This window comes from Perna viridis, chromosome 7 (assembly GCF_037379345.1).
Source record: "Perna viridis isolate PV_CMFRI_1.1 ecotype Kerala chromosome 7, ASM3737934v1, whole genome shotgun sequence".
NCBI classification, from domain to species: Eukaryota; Metazoa; Mollusca; class Bivalvia; order Mytilida; family Mytilidae; genus Perna; species Perna viridis.
In genome coordinates this window covers 8708683-8728439 of record NC_142451.1, presented here as the reverse complement: position 1 = coordinate 8728439, position 19757 = coordinate 8708683, and the positions used below count along the sequence as shown (strand labels likewise).

General features: G+C 34.7%; 1 protein-coding gene across 1 annotated transcript in view; it reads right to left on the bottom strand.

Moving 5' to 3' along the window:
• Nucleotides 1-12515: 12515 nt before the first annotated feature.
• The window catches only part of LOC148611199 (uncharacterized), a 47244-nt gene continuing 40002 nt past the window's right edge, over nt 12516-19757 (bottom strand). Inside the window, 2 exon segments of the mRNA XM_088595229.1 lie at nt 12516-18104; nt 18107-18269. Coding sequence (XP_088451355.1) covers nt 17155-18104; nt 18107-18269 — 1113 coding nt within the window. The 3' untranslated portion in view covers nt 12516-17154.

The following is a 19757-nucleotide window of genomic DNA, read 5'->3' as shown; positions in this document are numbered from 1 at the left end:
ATAGTGCGATAACTACATGTAGTATATCGGAAGTCGATATTGTTATTCTAATCAATTATATATATCATTGTCTATATACTTAAATAAACAGACATGACAACAATTTAAGATGTTCGATAGTTAAATAACACAAAGTTAAAGACTGATGTTGTTTAAATTTGAAGTTAGACTGGTGTGAGGTTTCAGAAGATTCTTTCGAAATGTTTACGACCGACGACGTCATTTAATGATAGCTATTGAGAGTATATGGACCTTCGGTAAAGATGAGTTTAAAATTGAGGAAAATTGAACGCAATTTTAAACAGAATCCTTTTATTCTGGAAAAAAATATTTGAATAAACTTATCTGTAAGGGATATCTTCACCGAATCATTGTTGAATTATGTATTTATCAGTTGTAATATTGACTCTCTTGTTAATAAATTAAATATTAACGTTCTTACTTTACGTCCTAGTTCCTGCCAATACTTTATATTTTGGCATTTGCACGAAGACCTTGTGTTTCTTAGACATTTTATGATATGTATTCACTAAATCCTGTGGAACGTATTTTTTATTGAAACTTTTGTCCGTGAAAACTACGTGTACTTATCAGTTGCTTTTGGATTTTAAACTGGCTTACGGAAACAGCGAATACTCTTTCGATGTAGGTACATCTTGTTGTTATTTGTTAAGGTATTCTATATCGATCTCAAGATTTAAATCCGAATTCGATAGATTTTTTAAGTGCAATTTATTGTTGTATTTTCCCACCACTGCCCCAGGTTTTTGGAGCGTTGAGCGCTCACAAACGGGTTTTACCCCGCCATATACTTAAAGTGCCTGTCCCAAGCCAGGAAACTGTATTCCAGTTGTTGCCGTTGTTTTTTATGTTCATTGTTATTCGTTCTACGTTTTATCTATAGATTAGGTCGATTTTCGTCTTTTGTTTCACATAATTTAATTTGCGGCATATTATAGCCTGCACTATAGTATTGGTTTAGCCCATCACTGATGGTCATGCGGTGACCTGTTGAAGTTTGACTGTTCGTTGCTCGGCATTTGGTGGTTGCCTATCTCATTGCCAATCATACCACATCTCTTTTTTTTTTTTTTTAAAGTTCCAGGTGAATTTTATCCTTAGACAATCATTTATTAAAGGTATCGTGAGAAAGCACATGAAGAGGAAACCATCAGAGTTGAAATTAAAATATTTTGGTTTGACCATCTTCGTTCGAATTCCCCAACAATAAATATATTCCTCCATGCACATATACCCGATTTAAAATTTCATCAAAATCCCTTTATTGGTTTAGGGAGTGTTGCTCTTAAAAACAAGATATGTTGATAAATGAACAGACAGACGGGGTGTTTCCAATATTATATATCCCTTAACTGCTTACGGGTTTCACAAAATACAGGTATTTGTGTATGTTTCGCCACAAACATTTTATCCTTTTCATTAGAATGCACCATGATCGTCGTTACGTTGGTCCAAAGTATATAGGCTATTCTTTTCTCACGGACATTTACTTAAACCTGTTTCGTAATCTTTTCAGCAAACGATTCTGTTCGAAATGAATTTAAAATTTCACTCCTTGTAAAAATAATTTGCATACACATATTCATGCCTCATTTTATAACCCCCGAAGAGATGTGTGTCAAGTTCATTCCCACTGTTGACTGTTCAATTTAAAACAATTGCAGACGATGGATTTTGCAACATTTACTATTTTGATCACAATATAAGTTTATCTTGGCAATGTATGTTTGGTGCTTTACAATTTATTTAACATTTTCATAGCAGATATTATTTTGTTGAATTCCGGAATTTCTTGTGGTGTTATTAATGCTTCAAAAGGTCGTGGTCGGCTCAAAACTTTACTGAATGGTCCATCCAGCTCCTTTCCTGATTACACTAAGACGTTTTCCTTCATAGGAATGTTGCATGATGTTTTGCTTTTTCTGCAAATGTTATTTTTGAATAGTGTGCTTTGTTCAATTATATTACCAGCATTACTTCTTTTTCACAAGCTGTAAGTATAGCTACTTTTATCATTTCATGAGTATTTTAACCTCTTTCTGTATGTCACTATAGTCTTTTTGAATTTGTTCCTTTAATACTGTAAATGAGTATCTTTTCTTTTTGGATTTCCCTCTCTTTTCTGTCTTACTGTATAGGTATTATTTTGGTTACTTCATATTTTTGTGTGTATATATATTTTCCTTGTTTAGTCGTTATCTTGCATAATGTTATTTTTTAATATCTCTTGAATCTTTATTCCTTTTCCCTCTTAGTGATGGTCTCGGGTGTTATCCAATCTATCTTTTTTTTTCTTTTTGTATTCTGTTTGTAACCAAATGATTCCTCATTACATGATGTTGTGATCTTTGATGTATTTTTTCACTTCTCATATATTGTGTCTTCTTATTCTGTAGCAGTTGGAACCTGTTTCGGAGCTTGGGAGCTTGATTGTAAATTCATCCTAAATCATGGTGTCATTTCTTCTAATTCTAAACGCTTCGTTGGGGTTGGTTTTACCACGTGATATAAGTAGAAGTTTGTTCATCGTTTTAATCAGTTAGTGATTACATCCAATATCGACTCTCTTCAATCTGACATCTAGTAGGGACTTTATCTATGTGTTATTTATAAAGAAGTGGTCAATTGGAATTACTTGACTTTGAAATTTAGATAATAACAAGTTCATGAACCTCACGTTGGGGGAATATTGTGCCACCTATAACTAAGTCGTTTATAAAGCATAATTCCTCAAGTCATTCGCTATTACAAATTCTTGCTTTCTCGTTGTTCTTTCATACCCATTGTTATCAGAGCTAACTTAAGCATTTAAATCCCCTGTCATGATTTTGATATCATGGTTAGGTGTATTTTCAGCTCAATTTGCAGTTGATCGTAGAAAGCGTCTTTTTCCACCATAGGGCATTATTCGATTTGGGACATTTAAGTGTAAAATGCTAGTGATTTGCTTTCTCCTAAATCTTGCACTAATAAGTCTGTTATTCATTGGTTTCCATTTAATTTGTATCTTTTCCAAGCCCATCTTGACGATTAAGAGCAACTCATTTTGAGTTGGCGGTTTTCACCAGAATACGGTAGCATTTCTCCTGAAGTTGTTACCAATCTCTCAGATATCCAGTCTATTTGTTCTCATTACCGTCTAATGAATCGAGCGTGTACCGTTTCATTATAGCAGTAGTTTGACTTATAGCAGAAATCTATTTTAACATTAACTGAGAGTAAAAATGGTTAGTACTAAGGCGTGTCCACACACCAGTTGACCTACACACCCATCTCTAGAGCTATTGCTGCTACGAGATTCCCATGCAGATACTGCCTAAAGTGATTCTTAGCTCATATGCAATCGCGAGGAGACATTGCATGAAGTCATTTCAGAGTACTAAATATGTACATTAGGAAAAATAACACACTCTTAGTAACTCACATACGCAAGCTAGCGAGCGATGACTGATAAGTAACCACACTAGATGAACAAACCTGCCTCGTTGATAACCCAAAAACACACAACTTACTTGCTAGGTAGGTATTTAATGGGTTCATTTAAGAAACTCCAAAATACATGAACATCAAAATAACTGGGGGATAAACAAGTGCAATGGTAGGATAAGCGCCCTCCGCTTTTCTAGAAACACCGGCCGAATTGCTCACAAAATGCCAACTCCGGCGTAGACGAAAGAGGAAATGACCTATGACACATGAATAAATCGGTTCTAATTGTGCAGATTTGATAAACATTAACAAATGGGTATCAAAATTCATGTGTATTACTACAATCCACAAATCATACTCATGATGTCTACTTTAGGTATCAAGTGACCTGTATATTTGACCATTGACCTCTCTACATTATCAAGCAATAAGCATCGAAACAATAGAATTCTGTTTAAATGGTCGAATGCAGACCAATTTGAGCTTAAGACGTATCAGACGGAGATAAGTAAACTTCCAAACTTCGGAAAACATTGCAATAGCGTGGATAAGAATGATGTCGAATTTTATACCAGTCTATTCGCTTAATGCCTGCCATGTTTACACCCAAAAATCCGATAATATTTGAAACCAAATTGGAAACCGAACAATTTGAATAACTTTACATTAGGTAGAGAGAAGCCAACCTGTACCAATATTACAACTACTACTGACGACATCAATTCAAGCGTTTGTTTGGTCGAGTAATACGAGTCAAATTAAAGTACATGGATACTCGTTTGTGTTTTAAACATCTGTATACAAGTTCGTTATGCTAGTTTTATAGACATATAAATATAGTAAATTAACTGATCGGATGTTTTTGTCATAGTGTTTTACGCGGATGTATTAACTCATAAGTTGAAAACTTACGTCTGTTAATTTGCTATAAACGTGGTTGGTACGAATTGAAAATTAATGTTCTACCATTTATGATAAAACATCCATGAAACACGTGTACACAATATCGAAATTTTAAATATTAATATGGTTGGTATTTTGCACTTTGAAAACGTAATATTAAGTCCAATATCTTTTGGCAAATAATAGGACAAATCGTTTATCAAAAAAAGGAACTTCACAACAACAGATGATACAAATTGTCTATTATACCAATTCGACATTTATGACAAATTGATTTATTTTGGCATGCTTTTTATTTGTTATAATAACACAGAATAATAACTGCTTTTGTGAAATATTTTTTAAGAACCGGTGACCAGTTCCTTGTTTTATTGACACACACCAAAAAATGGAAAGGATACGCATGCAAAAGGTCATGTAAGTTATATCATTAAGATATCAAAGATCATTAACAAAATATCGAAGTGTCAGCGGAGGGGTGATTCAAATCCGTAAAAATTCCGTAAAAGTGAACGCATGAAACAGAGACGATAGTAGCGAACCGAATAAAAAAGATAACCTATAAAAAATGCAGATAAGGGAAAACAAGGCCTCAATTAAATTACTAGCAATATGAACTTCCACAAAGTGAATGAATAAAACGGGAGTAACACTAGGTGCTCCGGAAGAGTAAGAATGTTCTGCTCCGTCATATCGTAAATGGGTATAATCCGGTAATAATATATGAACATTAAGGCACTTCCAGGATACGTGTCAAACTTTTTTGACATTTAGGCAAAATCATTCAGTTTTAACTATTTTCAATTTCAAGGGATGTTATATTTTATATTGGCTTACATGAAAGAATAATCAAGGGAACTAAGATTCGACTGATAATCAAAAGATTAGACAGGGATAATAGACACGCACAAGAATACGAAATAACCAAAATAACACATACAAAAAAATTAAAAGTAAATGAGCAGCCAGGACTCCACTAAAACGTGGGAGCGTGGACCAGGTGCAAAAGGGACAAATAAATGCCATAAACCAACAAAAACCAATATTGTTCTCAAAACGAATACAAAATACAAATGTCACGTCACCAATGGCCAATACAACCACCTCGGTCATACAACAGACTACAAAAAATAACATTTAATGGAGGACCGCTAACTGACGTTTCTAAAATAGATACAACATTTACACATAGAAACATAGTGAATGACGTTACAAACCACACATTAACGGATGTTCAGAAATTTAGCTATCTCCAATCACTCCTTAAAGCAGATGATATGAACGTCATCAATGGGTTAACTCTCTCTAGCGCTAACTACCACAATCGAATTACTCACACGTTGTTATGGACAAAAGCACAAAATGGTAAATGCTTATATGAAAGAGCTACTCGAATTACCTGCACCAGTGGATACTATCAAGTTTACTCAACTTCTCTGACAAATCTGAAGCCTATATACGCAGTTTAGAATCGCTAGAACAAAACCAAAAAAATGTACGGTTCTGTTATGCTGGGCAAACTCCTGACAGCCGTTAAGAGAACTAAAACAAGAGAAAACAGAAATGTCGACTGGACTCTCTACAAACTCAAGAGACGCTATTCAGCAGGAACTATCCATCCAAGAGGCAAATCCTGACGATACCCTACACAGTATCAACTCGACCGCAGGTTTTCAGACTGGAATAGGTGAGAAAAAACGCCATTTCAATTTTGAATGAAAGAAGGAACACAGAAAACCACATTTAAACTAAAACCTGCATTTTCTGCAAAGAACATTTAGCAACAGTCTGTAAGAAAGTTGTAGACTGTTAAGCTAGATGGAACATAGTCAAAAAGCAGAATTTATGTTTTAATTGCTTTGGTAAGCACAAGGCTTCTGATTGTAGTTCTAAACACAGTTGTCTTAAATATAAACGTAGATACCACACAAGCTTGTGCAATGATATTGTGGCATCGTAGACTCAACTTAGCAATATAGAAAATGACACGCCAATTTTGCACACCTGTGCAATTCAACAGAATTTAACTGTTTTCCTGAAGACTACCGCCGTAGTTCCGATTCGGTCCTTACCCAGTGCGCGACGACACCTAACATACGTTTTGATGAAGGAGCACAACGATCTTTTATTACGCAAGAATTACTGAAAATTAAACTCTAAACCCACAGGCAAAGAAACGTTGAACATAGCCACTTTTGGAGACTCAGACAAGAACGTTCGCCACTTGAACAAGAAAGCAGTATACGTAGAAGCTGACTCGAGAAAAAATACCGCTATCAGTATTGATTGTTCCTACAATTGCTGCTCCTATACAGAACAACCGCCGTCACTTGTCACAGAAAATGTCGTATTTGAGAGGACTCAAACTTGCCCATCCTCTTTCACTAGATGACAATTTTGATATATCGCTACTCATAGGAGCCTATCACTACTGCGACATCGTCAAGAGTGAAATTATAAGGGGAACGGACCAACAGCGGTGAACTCGAGAATAGAATACCCATTATATGGACCCATGAACATAAAAACACGACAGCGCAACTCTCATTTAATGCACATAATGGCAAACCGCGTGAAGAAACATGACATAGCAAAATTCTGGAAGTTAAGAGTCATTGGTATTCAAAAGAACGAGAAACTCGACACAGAAATGAATAACATCAAACTGTACGCTTCGAAGTCGATTTTGTATGAAGATGGGAAATATGTAGCAAGCCTACCTTGGATTGATGACAAACCAGAATTGCCAACAAACGATATGATCACCAGAAAACGTGCAGAGAGAGTGATTTCACGGTTAAGCAAAGAACCAAAATTGTTGATATCATTAATGAACAAGAAAAGCGAGATTTTATCGAGCATGTACATGATACTGAGACCGAACACCAGTCACAGCGCATTCACTACATTCCACACCATCCAGTCAAAAAAGATTCTTCGACTACCCCGATTCGAATTGTGTACGATTGTAGCTGCAAAGAAAAAGCTTCTAGTCCTAGTCTAAATGATTATCTGCACTCGTATCCCCGCCAATACTGACTGACATAACGGAAATACTTACCAGATTTCGTGCACAGAAATATGCAGCAACGACAGACATCGGAACAGCGTTCTGCAGGTTGGACTCCACAAATCAGACCGTGACGTGACACGATTCTTTTGGCTAAGCAACCCAGTCGATCCTAACAGTCCTTGGATAACTTACCGCTTTAAGTCCGTCCTCTTTGGGGCAACATGCACCCCATTTCTTCTGAAAGCCACAATCTTAAATCACATCGAGGAAAATCCAAGTGAAACAGCCTCAAGACTTGTACAGGAGCACAGGACTTGAATGCAGATAGTGTACTCGCTAGTTTCAACGATGAAGACGATCTGATGAACTTTTACTTAAACTCTAGAACTTTACTGAAGAACGGGGATTTCAATTTGAGATCATGGAACTCAAACTCTGAGACATAACGAGATTTAGCTGCCAATGATAATGTACTCGATTCAGGAATCGAAATGAAAATTCTAGGAATGAGATGGGGTGTGCGAGACAATCTATTATCATGTGTGAAAGTCAACATAGATACAAATATGGAAAAGGGCACAAAGCGAGAAATCTTGAGTCAGTCATCGAAGATTTTCGATCCTCTTGCAACACTCGGTCCGGTAACCGTGAAGGCATTTGAGATAATTATACTATGGAAAAGAAATTTAGGTTGGGACGAATGCATACCAATAGAATTAGCATTAGCAGATCAATGGTCAAATTTAGCGGTTGAACTGTCAGAAGCTTCAGAGATATCAGTATCAAGACTTTAACACTATGAAAGAGTATCATTAGAATCAGACGACTGTAGCTTGCACATCTTCACCGACTCGTCCTAGCAAGCTTATGGAGCTAGTGTGACAATCGCAGCTTGTAATGGCCAAAAATAGAGTGGCATCACTAAAGTCGTTTACCATACCAAAGTTAGAATTAATGGGTGCATTACTTGGAGCAAAACTAGCGAAATACATATCGACTATCCTAGGAATGAGTAATGACTTTTCGGTGCAATAGTCAAATTGTTCTGATTTGGTTACAATCGACGTAAATTTTCTTGCCGTTTGTTCCGAGAAGAATCAGAAATATGCGAACTAGTCGGAAGTAAAGCTTGGAGATACTGTCCCACGGATGAAAATCCCGCTGATTTCTTTACGCGAGGCATGTCAACCACGAAGCTGAAAAATAACTCAAAGTGGTTTAATGGACAACATGGCTTTCGTACAGTGACAAATGGCCGACATGGGACCGAAACTTCGTTCTGATGACATACATATTATGGCATACGTTTTACGCTTTATTGATAACTGCCGATAAGACATGTCCGACAGGAAAATTGGTCAATTGGAAGCGCAATAAGTTCAAAATGCATCCATTACATTACTTCGAAACGTACAACAAAATGTTTTCAAGAATGAATATGTGAACATTACTTCAAAGATTCAATTCGCCTATCGATAGTGCGTCAGTTGCGACTTTACATAGACGACAGAGATTTACTACGTTCTGGAGGCAGAATCGACAATGCTGCTGTTAGTGACACCGTGAAGTATCCGTTCTTACTGTTGTCAAAACATTCCGTAGATTCATTAGCCGTATATCTGTAACACACACAATGTTTTCTGATAATGCGACTACTTACAAAAGTGCAGCTACTGAAATTACACTTTTGTTTAATTCTAAAACCGTGCATGGGAAACTTAGAGAGCACGGAACTGTCTGGAAATTTATTACTAACAGAGCTCCATGGTATGGAGGGTGGTGGGAGCGTCTTATCAGACTAAGAACTCACTTTAGAAAAAAATAGGAAGGGCACTTATAGACTAATATGTAACATACTATCGTGACAGAAATCAAATGCACCTTAAATGACAGACCATTGACGTACATCTCAACAGATGACAAAGATCCAGAACCCCTCACCCCGTCTCTTCTTCTGTATGGACGTAGATTAAGGGCACAGCCGTATCCGTCAAAGGACCTATGCGAGTTCTCACCAAAATCGTTAACTGTTTCTAGTGCTGTGAAACGAACATTACGCCAGAGAGAAATCACTGGCGTATCTTCAAACTAGATGGGAAAGAGAATACTTAACCTCCTTTCTTGAATTTCACAAAGCTGATGGTGATAATCGACAAAAATTCAATGAAACATTGGTGTTGTACAGTACCTTATGCGCGGTTGAGATGATATGGCGAGATCTGCAATAGTTCGTACTAAATGTGGAGTGACCAACAGACCCATAGTGAAACTTTGTCCGTTGGAAATAAATGCCCGAACATCAGATGATTGTAGTGTGCCCAGGAGGAACCGACAATTGATCGAGAAAATGGTTACCAAAAAGTGATTTCAAATGGACTACAAATATTTCTATTTTATTACATGAACTTTAAATTTTGCAAAGTGTATAAAGTAATTATGAAGTTTCATTTTCTTTTGATACGGAACATTTTCTTACTTACATTATGTGTTAATGATCAGTAACAACTTTCAATTTCCGCAAAAAAAAAAACAAAAAAAAACAAAGAACAAAGAACAAAAAACAAAAAAGTGCTACAACGCTTCACATAAATCACACAGTTCCAGTGGTATTAAGAAAGTCTATAATCCTCAACAGCTTCTTCGCTCGATTTGTCCTCCACTTTGAAGATCGACCTCCACAAGTCTCATGCATCAATAACTTTGGACTCAGGTTTATCTGTGCTTAACTTTTATAAAGTTATGCATCAAGTCCAATAACAGCAAAACAGATTTTCAATTTCTGGTAAAATTTGACATGCTCTCTTTTCTTGCAATTTGTACTGAAGAAACCATAACAAATAAAAGGTGGCGTGTCTGTCATTGACTATACTCGATGAGATTAATTGGAAATTATCTGTCCAATGTCGCTCTCAATTCAACCAATATCGTAACATCCACTCTTGTTATATCTTGTTATATGGAACAATACCGAAATTACGAAACCGATTTTTTTTAACCTTTCTCGGTAGATGGCCAGTGTCCGCTATTAAGTCGATATACAGCAGCTACTAATTGTTGGATAAAACCATTCTACATAAGTACGGCTATTCGAAATAAGAAATAATTCTTCGATGCATTTACTGACCTTCTGTCAGTACACGACTCTTGTTTCTGTCTTCAAACTTGGTTTAATAGCTTAAAGAGTAATCAAGAGAACCAAGGTTATAGCGGTAAAAAAAAAGTTGAATACATGCAAAACCTAAAAGTGGTCGAACACCTTTAACCAAATTGGCACAGATATTTTTCATGATACTGAACATTCAAATATTAATCATCATTCTATTTATGTTAACAGAATAACATGCTCGGACGTTAAACCCCAACAAACAAACAAAAACAAATTAACAGAATAACATGATAAAAGTGCCAAAAAAAAATCTTCGAAATTGCATTTTTTTTTCCTTCAAAATTTGCACCCATCATAGATCTACTTATACTTTTCATATGTATTTTTTAAATTTACATCTATAATCAATTTTCTAAATAATAGACAAAAACTGATTAAAACGTCAAAAATAACAATTTCAAGAACCACAACTCCAAGAAGGGTCAACACATTTTTTTTTCTGAAATCTGCACCAAAAACATATTGAAATACTGAACATTTTATCAGTTTACATGCACCATCTGTCTGCTTTCTTTTTTAAAATAATAAGCAAAAACTGATGAAAACGTCAAAAATGACTTTCAAGAGCCACAAATCCAAGTCGTGTCAACATATTTTTCCGACCTTTGCACCAAAAATTGATATTGAAATACTAACATTTTATTAATTTGGATTAATCATCAGTCTGCTCTCGTTTCCTAAATAATAGGCAATAATGGATAAAATGTCAAAAATGAAACTTTCTAGGGAAAGAATTCCAAGTAGGGACAACGGATTTTTTTTTAATTTGCACCAAAAACAGATAATGAAATACTGAACATTTTCTCAATATACATTAAGAGTAAAATTAGCAAAACAAAAAGGGCAACAACTCCAAAATTAGTAAATCGATTATCTTAAAATTTTCTGAGAAGATAAATCTCTTCGTGTCAAAGAGCAAAGAAGTTTCATTTCTTCTATCTGCAATGGTTCACGAGATATTAACAAAACTAAATGGGGATAACCCTATGTTCTTTTTTTTTTGTAACAGCGGCCGTGTTTATTCTTTGTGACAAGGGACCATAAGATACAATTTTGTGAGTTGCGATTTGTAATGTTTGTGACATCTCCAAGGATGATTGTCACCAAGTATTGTCAAATTCTGTTCAGTGGTTTCAGAGATTTTTAAGAAAAGTTAACGACAGACGACGACGACGCCGCCAAATAATGAGAAGAGCTCACATAGCCTTTTGGGCCAGGTGAGCTAAAAAGGGAGGAAATATTTTTAAAAAAACTTTTCGCTGTGTTCTTGTTAAATATCTCAACAAATGGAGGAAATGAGAACAGCCAACCAACTCCATCTGCTATATGTAAAACTGAGCAACTGCCGACTGTAACTGAAATGAGACAGTGATAATATTACTGGCCCAAGTTCCCAGTCTGCAGCAAATTACTTATGCAAAATCAAGGGGGCGGGGTGCGTCATCTACAGAACTGAGCACAGGCAAACAGAAACAATAAACACACCGTATAAACAAAAACATTCCAAAACTGATCTTGAGAACGGAATATTGACACTCGTCTGTCAACTGATTTTCTAGAACACATGTATTCCTCTGGTGAATATACAAAATGGTCGACAAATTTCAAAGTAGCGGTCGCTAAACATTTGAAACGATAATTCATTTCGAGTCAACAAAACTAATGCGACAAACTCACTGAACAAGCATTTTTCTCAAGTTTTATGTGGAATTTAAGTTTGTTTCCTAAATAGTTAATCAACTATGCATTTCGAGTTCACAAACAAATATTAATCATACACTCATTTCACGTTCATGTTTCATACAAACCCTTCAATATTCTATTTTTCACACGAAAATCCACTAACGAGGACGAATTGGAGAACAGTGCGTTACGGCAAGTCGGACAGAACCAATATTTCAACTTAACTTACACTTGGTCTTCTGTATCAATAGGGTTGTAAAATATTTCTGGATTCAGAAAAAAAAATGATGAAAACAACTGTATAATGCAATATTTATTGACCTACGATAGCATGAATATAAATGACTGTATGAACTAGCACAACCTAACTCATTTGCGCTGGATTTTACAAATTCATAAATCCTGGATGTTTATCATAGCACGTGTCACATACTGGTTATTTTCTTACGATGACTAGAACTTTACACGCATTAGCATGCATGCCAAAAGCCGAGTTGCGACTAAATATGTTCACTCTGTCTATATATGTGGCAAGCGCAGTAAGATTTAAGTTTCTAAAAAAGAAAGACTCAGTTTATATATTTCATCTTATTCCTTGATCATTAAAACTAGAAAAAGTGAGCAATTTTTGTTTTTGTTTATTTGAATTTTGTTTAAAAAATAACTCAGCAGCCATATGTCCTTTAAATCAGAAATCAATTATGAAAAAACAAAAATTTCTCTCATTTCGGCCATGGATTTTTTAAAGAAGTTTGATCTGAACAGCTCATCTGGCTCGATAAGATTTACAGATTTACAATCAAATTTGACCGATGATAGATCCCATCCTGCTAAACACTTATACCCAATGACAAAATTTGGCTAAACCTAACGGTTTTGGGAATATAGGGCTGACCCCTATGTTCTATTTATAGTTACAGTGGCAATGTTATTGGAATTATAAAAAAAAATCCCCACAAGGGTTCTATGCAGAATAATCTTAGGAATATTCACACCAAGTTTGGTTCAAATAGGCCCACTTGTTTCAGAAAAGAATTGTTTTGGAATTGTTGATGACGGTTGACGCCAAGTGATGGCAATCGCTCACAAAAGGGCCGGGTGAGCTTATAAGGATATACTAAAATATATTGATCAAGACCACCAATCAATCAAAAATGCATTGTACACCAAAGAAAAAAAAATGTAAGCACTTACTTTAAACAATACATTTACAATATCATCAAGTGAACATACAGATGACCTCAGAACAGTACATCAGATGTCAAAATGAGAAGGAAAATCAATAATCCTTGCAACAAACTTAAACATAAATTTACTTTAACAATATCAGTGAGACTAAAAATAGTCTTGTTATGACTATCTAATAAAAAGCAAACCTCTCATTACCACAATGCCCACTAAATTGATTCCCCAGTTCCATAAATCAGAAATATAAGTATTTAGATCTGCAGACTGATTTAGATCGTAAGTTGCACAATGGAATATCGATTCTGTGAAAGTTATAGATCGTGATAATTTAGATTTCACTTCTGTGCATTTCATTTTTTTTCCTTACTTCCATCTATGATTCAGCTTAAATCAACTGTAAACTAAAATTGAAACTTGAAGATTAATGAAACAAGAGGCTCCCAGGAACCTGAAATGCTCACCTGGTTGAATTTTGTCTTTCAAGGGCAGTAAATTCAAGAAGAATTTCTATCATAGTTTCCAAGATATTAGCTGAAAACTAAAAAAAAAGTCCTTTTTCCCCTTTCAAGGACAATAACTCTTACAAGAAATCATCTGACAACTTTTATCCCAGAAGACTTTTGTAGTCCTAATAATATGGATCATTTCAGCTATTAAAAGAATTTAGCTAAACTTAACAGTTTTAAGGATACATCCGAAAACCTACTGTCGGACTCCTACGTTCTATTTTTAGTAACGACAGCCATGTTTTTTCGACAGAACAAAAATCTCCACATCAGTTCTATGCAGGGTACCCTAAGGAACATTCATACCAAGTTTGGTTCCAATAGGTCAAGTAGTGTCAAAGGAGTAGATTTTTGAAAGAAATTTAAAAAAAAAAAGCAAAAATTGTTGAAAAAGGGCAGTAACTCCATCATGGCTTAAAGGATTAAAATGAAAATTTGATCACAGATAGATCTCATCTTGCTTAACTGAAAACTTCTACCCATGTCAGAATTTAGCTAGACTTTGGAGATATATGTGAAAACTACTGTCTGACCCCTATGCTCTATTTTTAGTAACGGCGACCATGTTTTTCAACAGATAAAAAATCCCCATATCAGTTCTATGCAGGATACCCCAAGGAACATTCATACCAAGTTTGGTTCAAATTGGTCAAGTAGTGTCAGAGGAGAAGAGTTCTTAAAAATTGTCGACGACGACGGATGCCAAGTGATGGCAACACCTTGCATGGACTTCAGCCAGGTCAGCTAAAAAAAAAAAGCAATAAAGACAGAAGAAAAAGCTCAGTATAACAAGCTATCATAATCAAAGCTATAATATCTTGCCTTGCACCAATTTTAATTCTAATATTTTCAACATCATCAAAATTCATATGTCATCAGAATTCAAATATGAATTCTTGAACATATTTTTGGAAACTATTCCTCATTTTTGACTGCAGCGGGAAGAATAATCCTTTAACTCTCTATCACTGACCTTATAGTTCATCTAACAACAGTTAGTCTATTCTACTGAAAGCTGATTTGCTAATGAGGTAAATGTACAGGCGTATGCCAAAATTATCAACTAACTTCTAATACTATAACATATTTACAACGAATAATTATGAATGGATCCCAGTAAAGGTGTACTGAATGTACACTCCCTCCTCATCACAATAAAGGTAATGTTATTTTTGATTTTTCACGAATTCTACCCCAAAATTTTCTTGCCACTTTCCACACAGCCTAAAAGGTTACACTCTCCAAATGGTGGGTTGTATGTAACAGCCTGGATGTCAACAATGCTATAAAGTTCAAGACATCAGCACCTGTAGTTTCAAAGGAAGCCACTGGTACCCATCTTATTTATAAACCACAGGGAATCAGAAGTTTATCCTTTGTGGAGGTTTTTATTATTTATGTTGAATATCTCATTTTAAAAGAGTTGAACTTAAATCATCACCTGTACAGAAACTATCGTTAACCAACTCACTGTCAGCTTCTGAGAGGAGAGAAAAATAACATAAATCATACAGAATCTATAGTACATCGATTATACTCTGAACTACTAACATACATGCAATTCACTCTAAAAATGCATAACAAAAGTATTTGTGAAAACAAACTGAACAAAATATCGTGTGCCAATTTCTAAGGCCATGAATGCACTGTAAATAAAGGGAAAAAAATGAATATAATAAAAACAATTTAAAAAATAATTGTAACAAATAAATAAAAATATCATACTGATAATTGTGCAAGTACCAATCTTCTTTAGTATTTTTGTGATTTAATCTACTTCATTGGTTTATGGGATAAATAAAATTTGTTTTTGTAAACTACAATGACCAGAATACGTCCGGTCAACCTTAAAAATACCTTCATTAGTTTATTACTTCATACTTTATATTGGATTAAGTACATTAAGATAAAATAAAATGACAATAAAATCATAGAACAAGAAAATGACTAGGACCTGTGCTGTTTAAAATGATGAAATAAAAAACTCAAAATATTAAAAATCAATATGGTAAGGACAATTGTTCTCAGTAAGGAGAAAACATCAAATATATAAAATTTTACTTTTTCTTAGCTCTGTTAAAAAGTAAAATAATGGCAAATTCACTGTCAGACCAAAATACGAAAAAAAAAATCATAAAAAAAAAACCATAAAAGTAATCATAAAATACACAATTACAATAATTTGCAAATTACAACATCGCATTCAACTTTAAATTTGGACTGTCATTAAATGCTCAACATAATAGCATGACTTTTTCAATACAGTGAAAATGTAAAAATTTCTATGACAAGTGTTAATTTTCTGCTTAAATGTCTTTAAAATAAACTATTTTTCACAACTCAGCTAAAATTACTGATTTTGCTTATATTTGATCTTCAGTGCAACACAATCATGAACAGCACTGAGCAGTGTAAATCTATACCAAAGAAAGCACACATTCAGTTGGTAATGTACTTTTTATCAAATCATTTAAAACATTAGTTTTTAGGGCTGATTCTTCTGAAACATATCCTTTGGTAATAAGACAACTAAAAACTGATAAGACTACTACATTTACAAAAATACTTATTTATTACCCTCAATTCCCTTAATTCCTAAATGTAAAAAAAATACTTATTTGTTACCCATTTCAGTCCCTCCATTCCCTAATGGTAAAACAAAAATCATAAAACATGGTTTTCAGATGGTATAAATATAATGGTGAGGAAATATGTTTGGTACTAAGTTGACAAGACCAATTTTACTTTTCATTTTCATTTGGAAAAGAATAAAAAGATTAGTAGACTACTTCTTTGCATGACTTTGCTATAAAACTCTTGACTCAACAACCAAAAAAAAAAAAAAAAAAAAACTGTCACAACACAAGTATAAAAATATAAAAAAAAACTATACATGAACACATTTGAAGTTAAGAGCACAAACATATATGGTATTCATGAACTTAATTACAGTCTTGTATGTTATCTACATGTACATGCCACAACTGGACACATTAACAGTCTTGAACTAATTATTAGAAAGCACTAAGGTTAAATCATCAGAAATTGACTCATGAATCATATAGCACTAAAATTAAAATGCATCATTTTGTCATACATTTGTTTGAATTACCTCAGGCAATTCTTTTGGCAATAGTTCAGCACAATAGTTAAAAAAACACATCCGATCTGTTTCATTTGTTCTAAAAATGCCTTGAATGTCATACAACATTGTATGAAAAAGTATAATACAAGCAGATATCTATCTATTCTATCTGTTCTGGAAAGGCCTCCCGAATCATACTACACATTTTTAGCTTCGTAAAAAAGTTCTTGCACAGGTACTCAACAACACGTTCATGGAACTGAGACCTTCCATTGACAACAAAAGTTTCAACAACCTGACGTGCTTCTCTCATTTCTGAAATCAAGACGTCATACTTGTTAGCCTGTATGTTGTCCATTGCACCTCTGAAATGATTGAAGTAACAATCAATAACACATTGTCCAAGAAGTCTTTTGATGTCTTCTTCGGGTACTTTGGACTTCTTTAGAGCAGCAAGAAATCGTACCAATAGTGAAGATGAGCATAAAAGGACAGGCTTCAGAGACTTAAGAAGTTCAATGAATTTCTGGTTGTTAAGGCTATCTTCATTTCCTGATGAGGAAAGCAGGCTGAAGAACAAATCAAAGTACTTTGTCTCCTTCTGGTCTGGACTGTAAAGCTTAATGCTTCCCTCCTTATGTTTATGGCTCCACAGGTCTTGTTTTCCATACTTACATTTCTTCCTACAAGCTTCCAAAGCCATTGACAATATTGACAGACATGGCCCACAACTCAGCAATGATTCTGAAGATATACGTAATATGTATGTGCTGAGCTTCATAAGAAGGACCTGTGTGTAGTTCTCCTTGTTGGCTTCTATCTTGGGTAAAGCTCTAACACAGAACAATTCTTTGGTAGTGTAAAAGATCTTGACTAGTTTCATACATCCTATGTTATGATTACAATCTTCCTTTAGGTAGTTTTCAACAGAATTAAGAATTCCACCATCTTCTTTATCTACAAAGATTTTCATGTCATCCAAGATATCCTTCAGAGACTGGGAATCGAAAAATTTACAAACACTTGACCAGATCTTCAATAACTTACTAATAACTTCAGTTTCCAATTCAGATCGAAGTAGGTTTTCAAGAAGTTGAAAATCTTTACTGTGTATCTGAAAGATTTAACCGATCCTTCCTTAATGAACTTCACAACCAGATCTAGTAGTATAGCTCTCTGTTCTACAGCAAGATACTCTTCAAGGAAGTCTATATAGTACTCTACAGCTTTCATTGTGAAGACAGGATTCTTTACATGGGCAAGGTGATGCAGAAACTAGAAAAAGAAACAAAAAAGATGAATGCAAGATATACAAGTTCTTCTGTTTTACAAGCAACTCTTAACCATATGTCCTCTGCCACTGCAACAAGAGGCTTCCAAGAGCCATAACCGCTCACCTAGATAACGTTTTGCCATTCAATGGCAATAATTCTAACAAGGCTAAGAAGACTTTAATAGGACTTATCAAAAGGGTCGTTTCATCAATTGAAAGTTTCTTTCTATCTAATGTGAAAGTACTAATTTTCGTGGACTTCATGGGTAAGGTAAACCACAAAATTTGATTCCAAACGAAGAGGATTACTTACTTTAGATTGTATGACAGGTTCATCAAAACCACAAATTCAAGGATTCACGAACTTGAACTTTTCCCCTTAACTACAAAAATTAATACCCACAAACAGTACTTTCACAGTGATGTTGGCTCGCATCTACTAAAACATCATTTTTCGCCTTTCAAGGGGAATTACTCTAACATGGAGTCAATACACAACCTGGATCCCTGCAGACTTATGTAAGCCTTACCATAAGGATCATTGCAGCAACTGAAAGTTTCTTTCTACCTATCATAATTTTCAAGATATGGGCTCAAAACCGATAAAAACATCATTTTTCGCCTTTCAAGGTCAATAACTCTAAAATGCGTTGTCTGACAAAAGTGAAACCCCCCTCCCTATTTCAGTGACAAAGTCTTAAAACTCAAAAAGTTTAAAACTGATTTTCACCAAAAAGTATACAGACTTTTTAAACCATCAAACAAGAGGCTCCCAGGAGCCTGAATTGCTCACATGGTCTGAATTTTGGCTTTCAAAGGCAATAAATTTAACAAGGAGTTGTCCAGAAAACTGTAAAAAAAAAAGTCCTTTTATCCCCGAAGACTTTTGTAGTCCTAATAATATGGATCATTTCAGCGATTGAAAGATTTTTGCTAAACCTTACAGTTTTGGAGATATATGCGAAAAACTATTGTCTGACGCTATGTTCTATTTTTAGTAACATCTGCCATGTTTTTACCAGATCAAGAATCCCCACATCAGTTCTATGCAGGATATACCAAGGAACATTTGTACCAAGTTTGGTTTCAATTGATCAAATAATGTCAGAGAAGATTTTTGAAAATAATAACATTAAAAATAGCAAAAATCGTTGAAAAAGGGCAATATCTCCAACATGACTCAAGAGTTTAAAACCAAAATTTCACCAGAGATAGATCTCACCATGCTGAACACTTTTATGCATATCAGAATTTAGCTAAACCTAACGGTTTAGGAGATATATGTGAAAAACTACTGTCTGACCCCTATGTTCTATTTTTATTAACGGTGGCCATGTTTTTTGACGAATAAAAAATCCCCACATCGGTTCTATGCAGGATACCCTAAGGAACATTTATACCAATTTTGGTTTTAATTAGTCAAGTGGTTTCAAAGAAGAAGAGATTTGTATAATTGTTAACGACGACGGACCCCAAATGATGGCAATAGC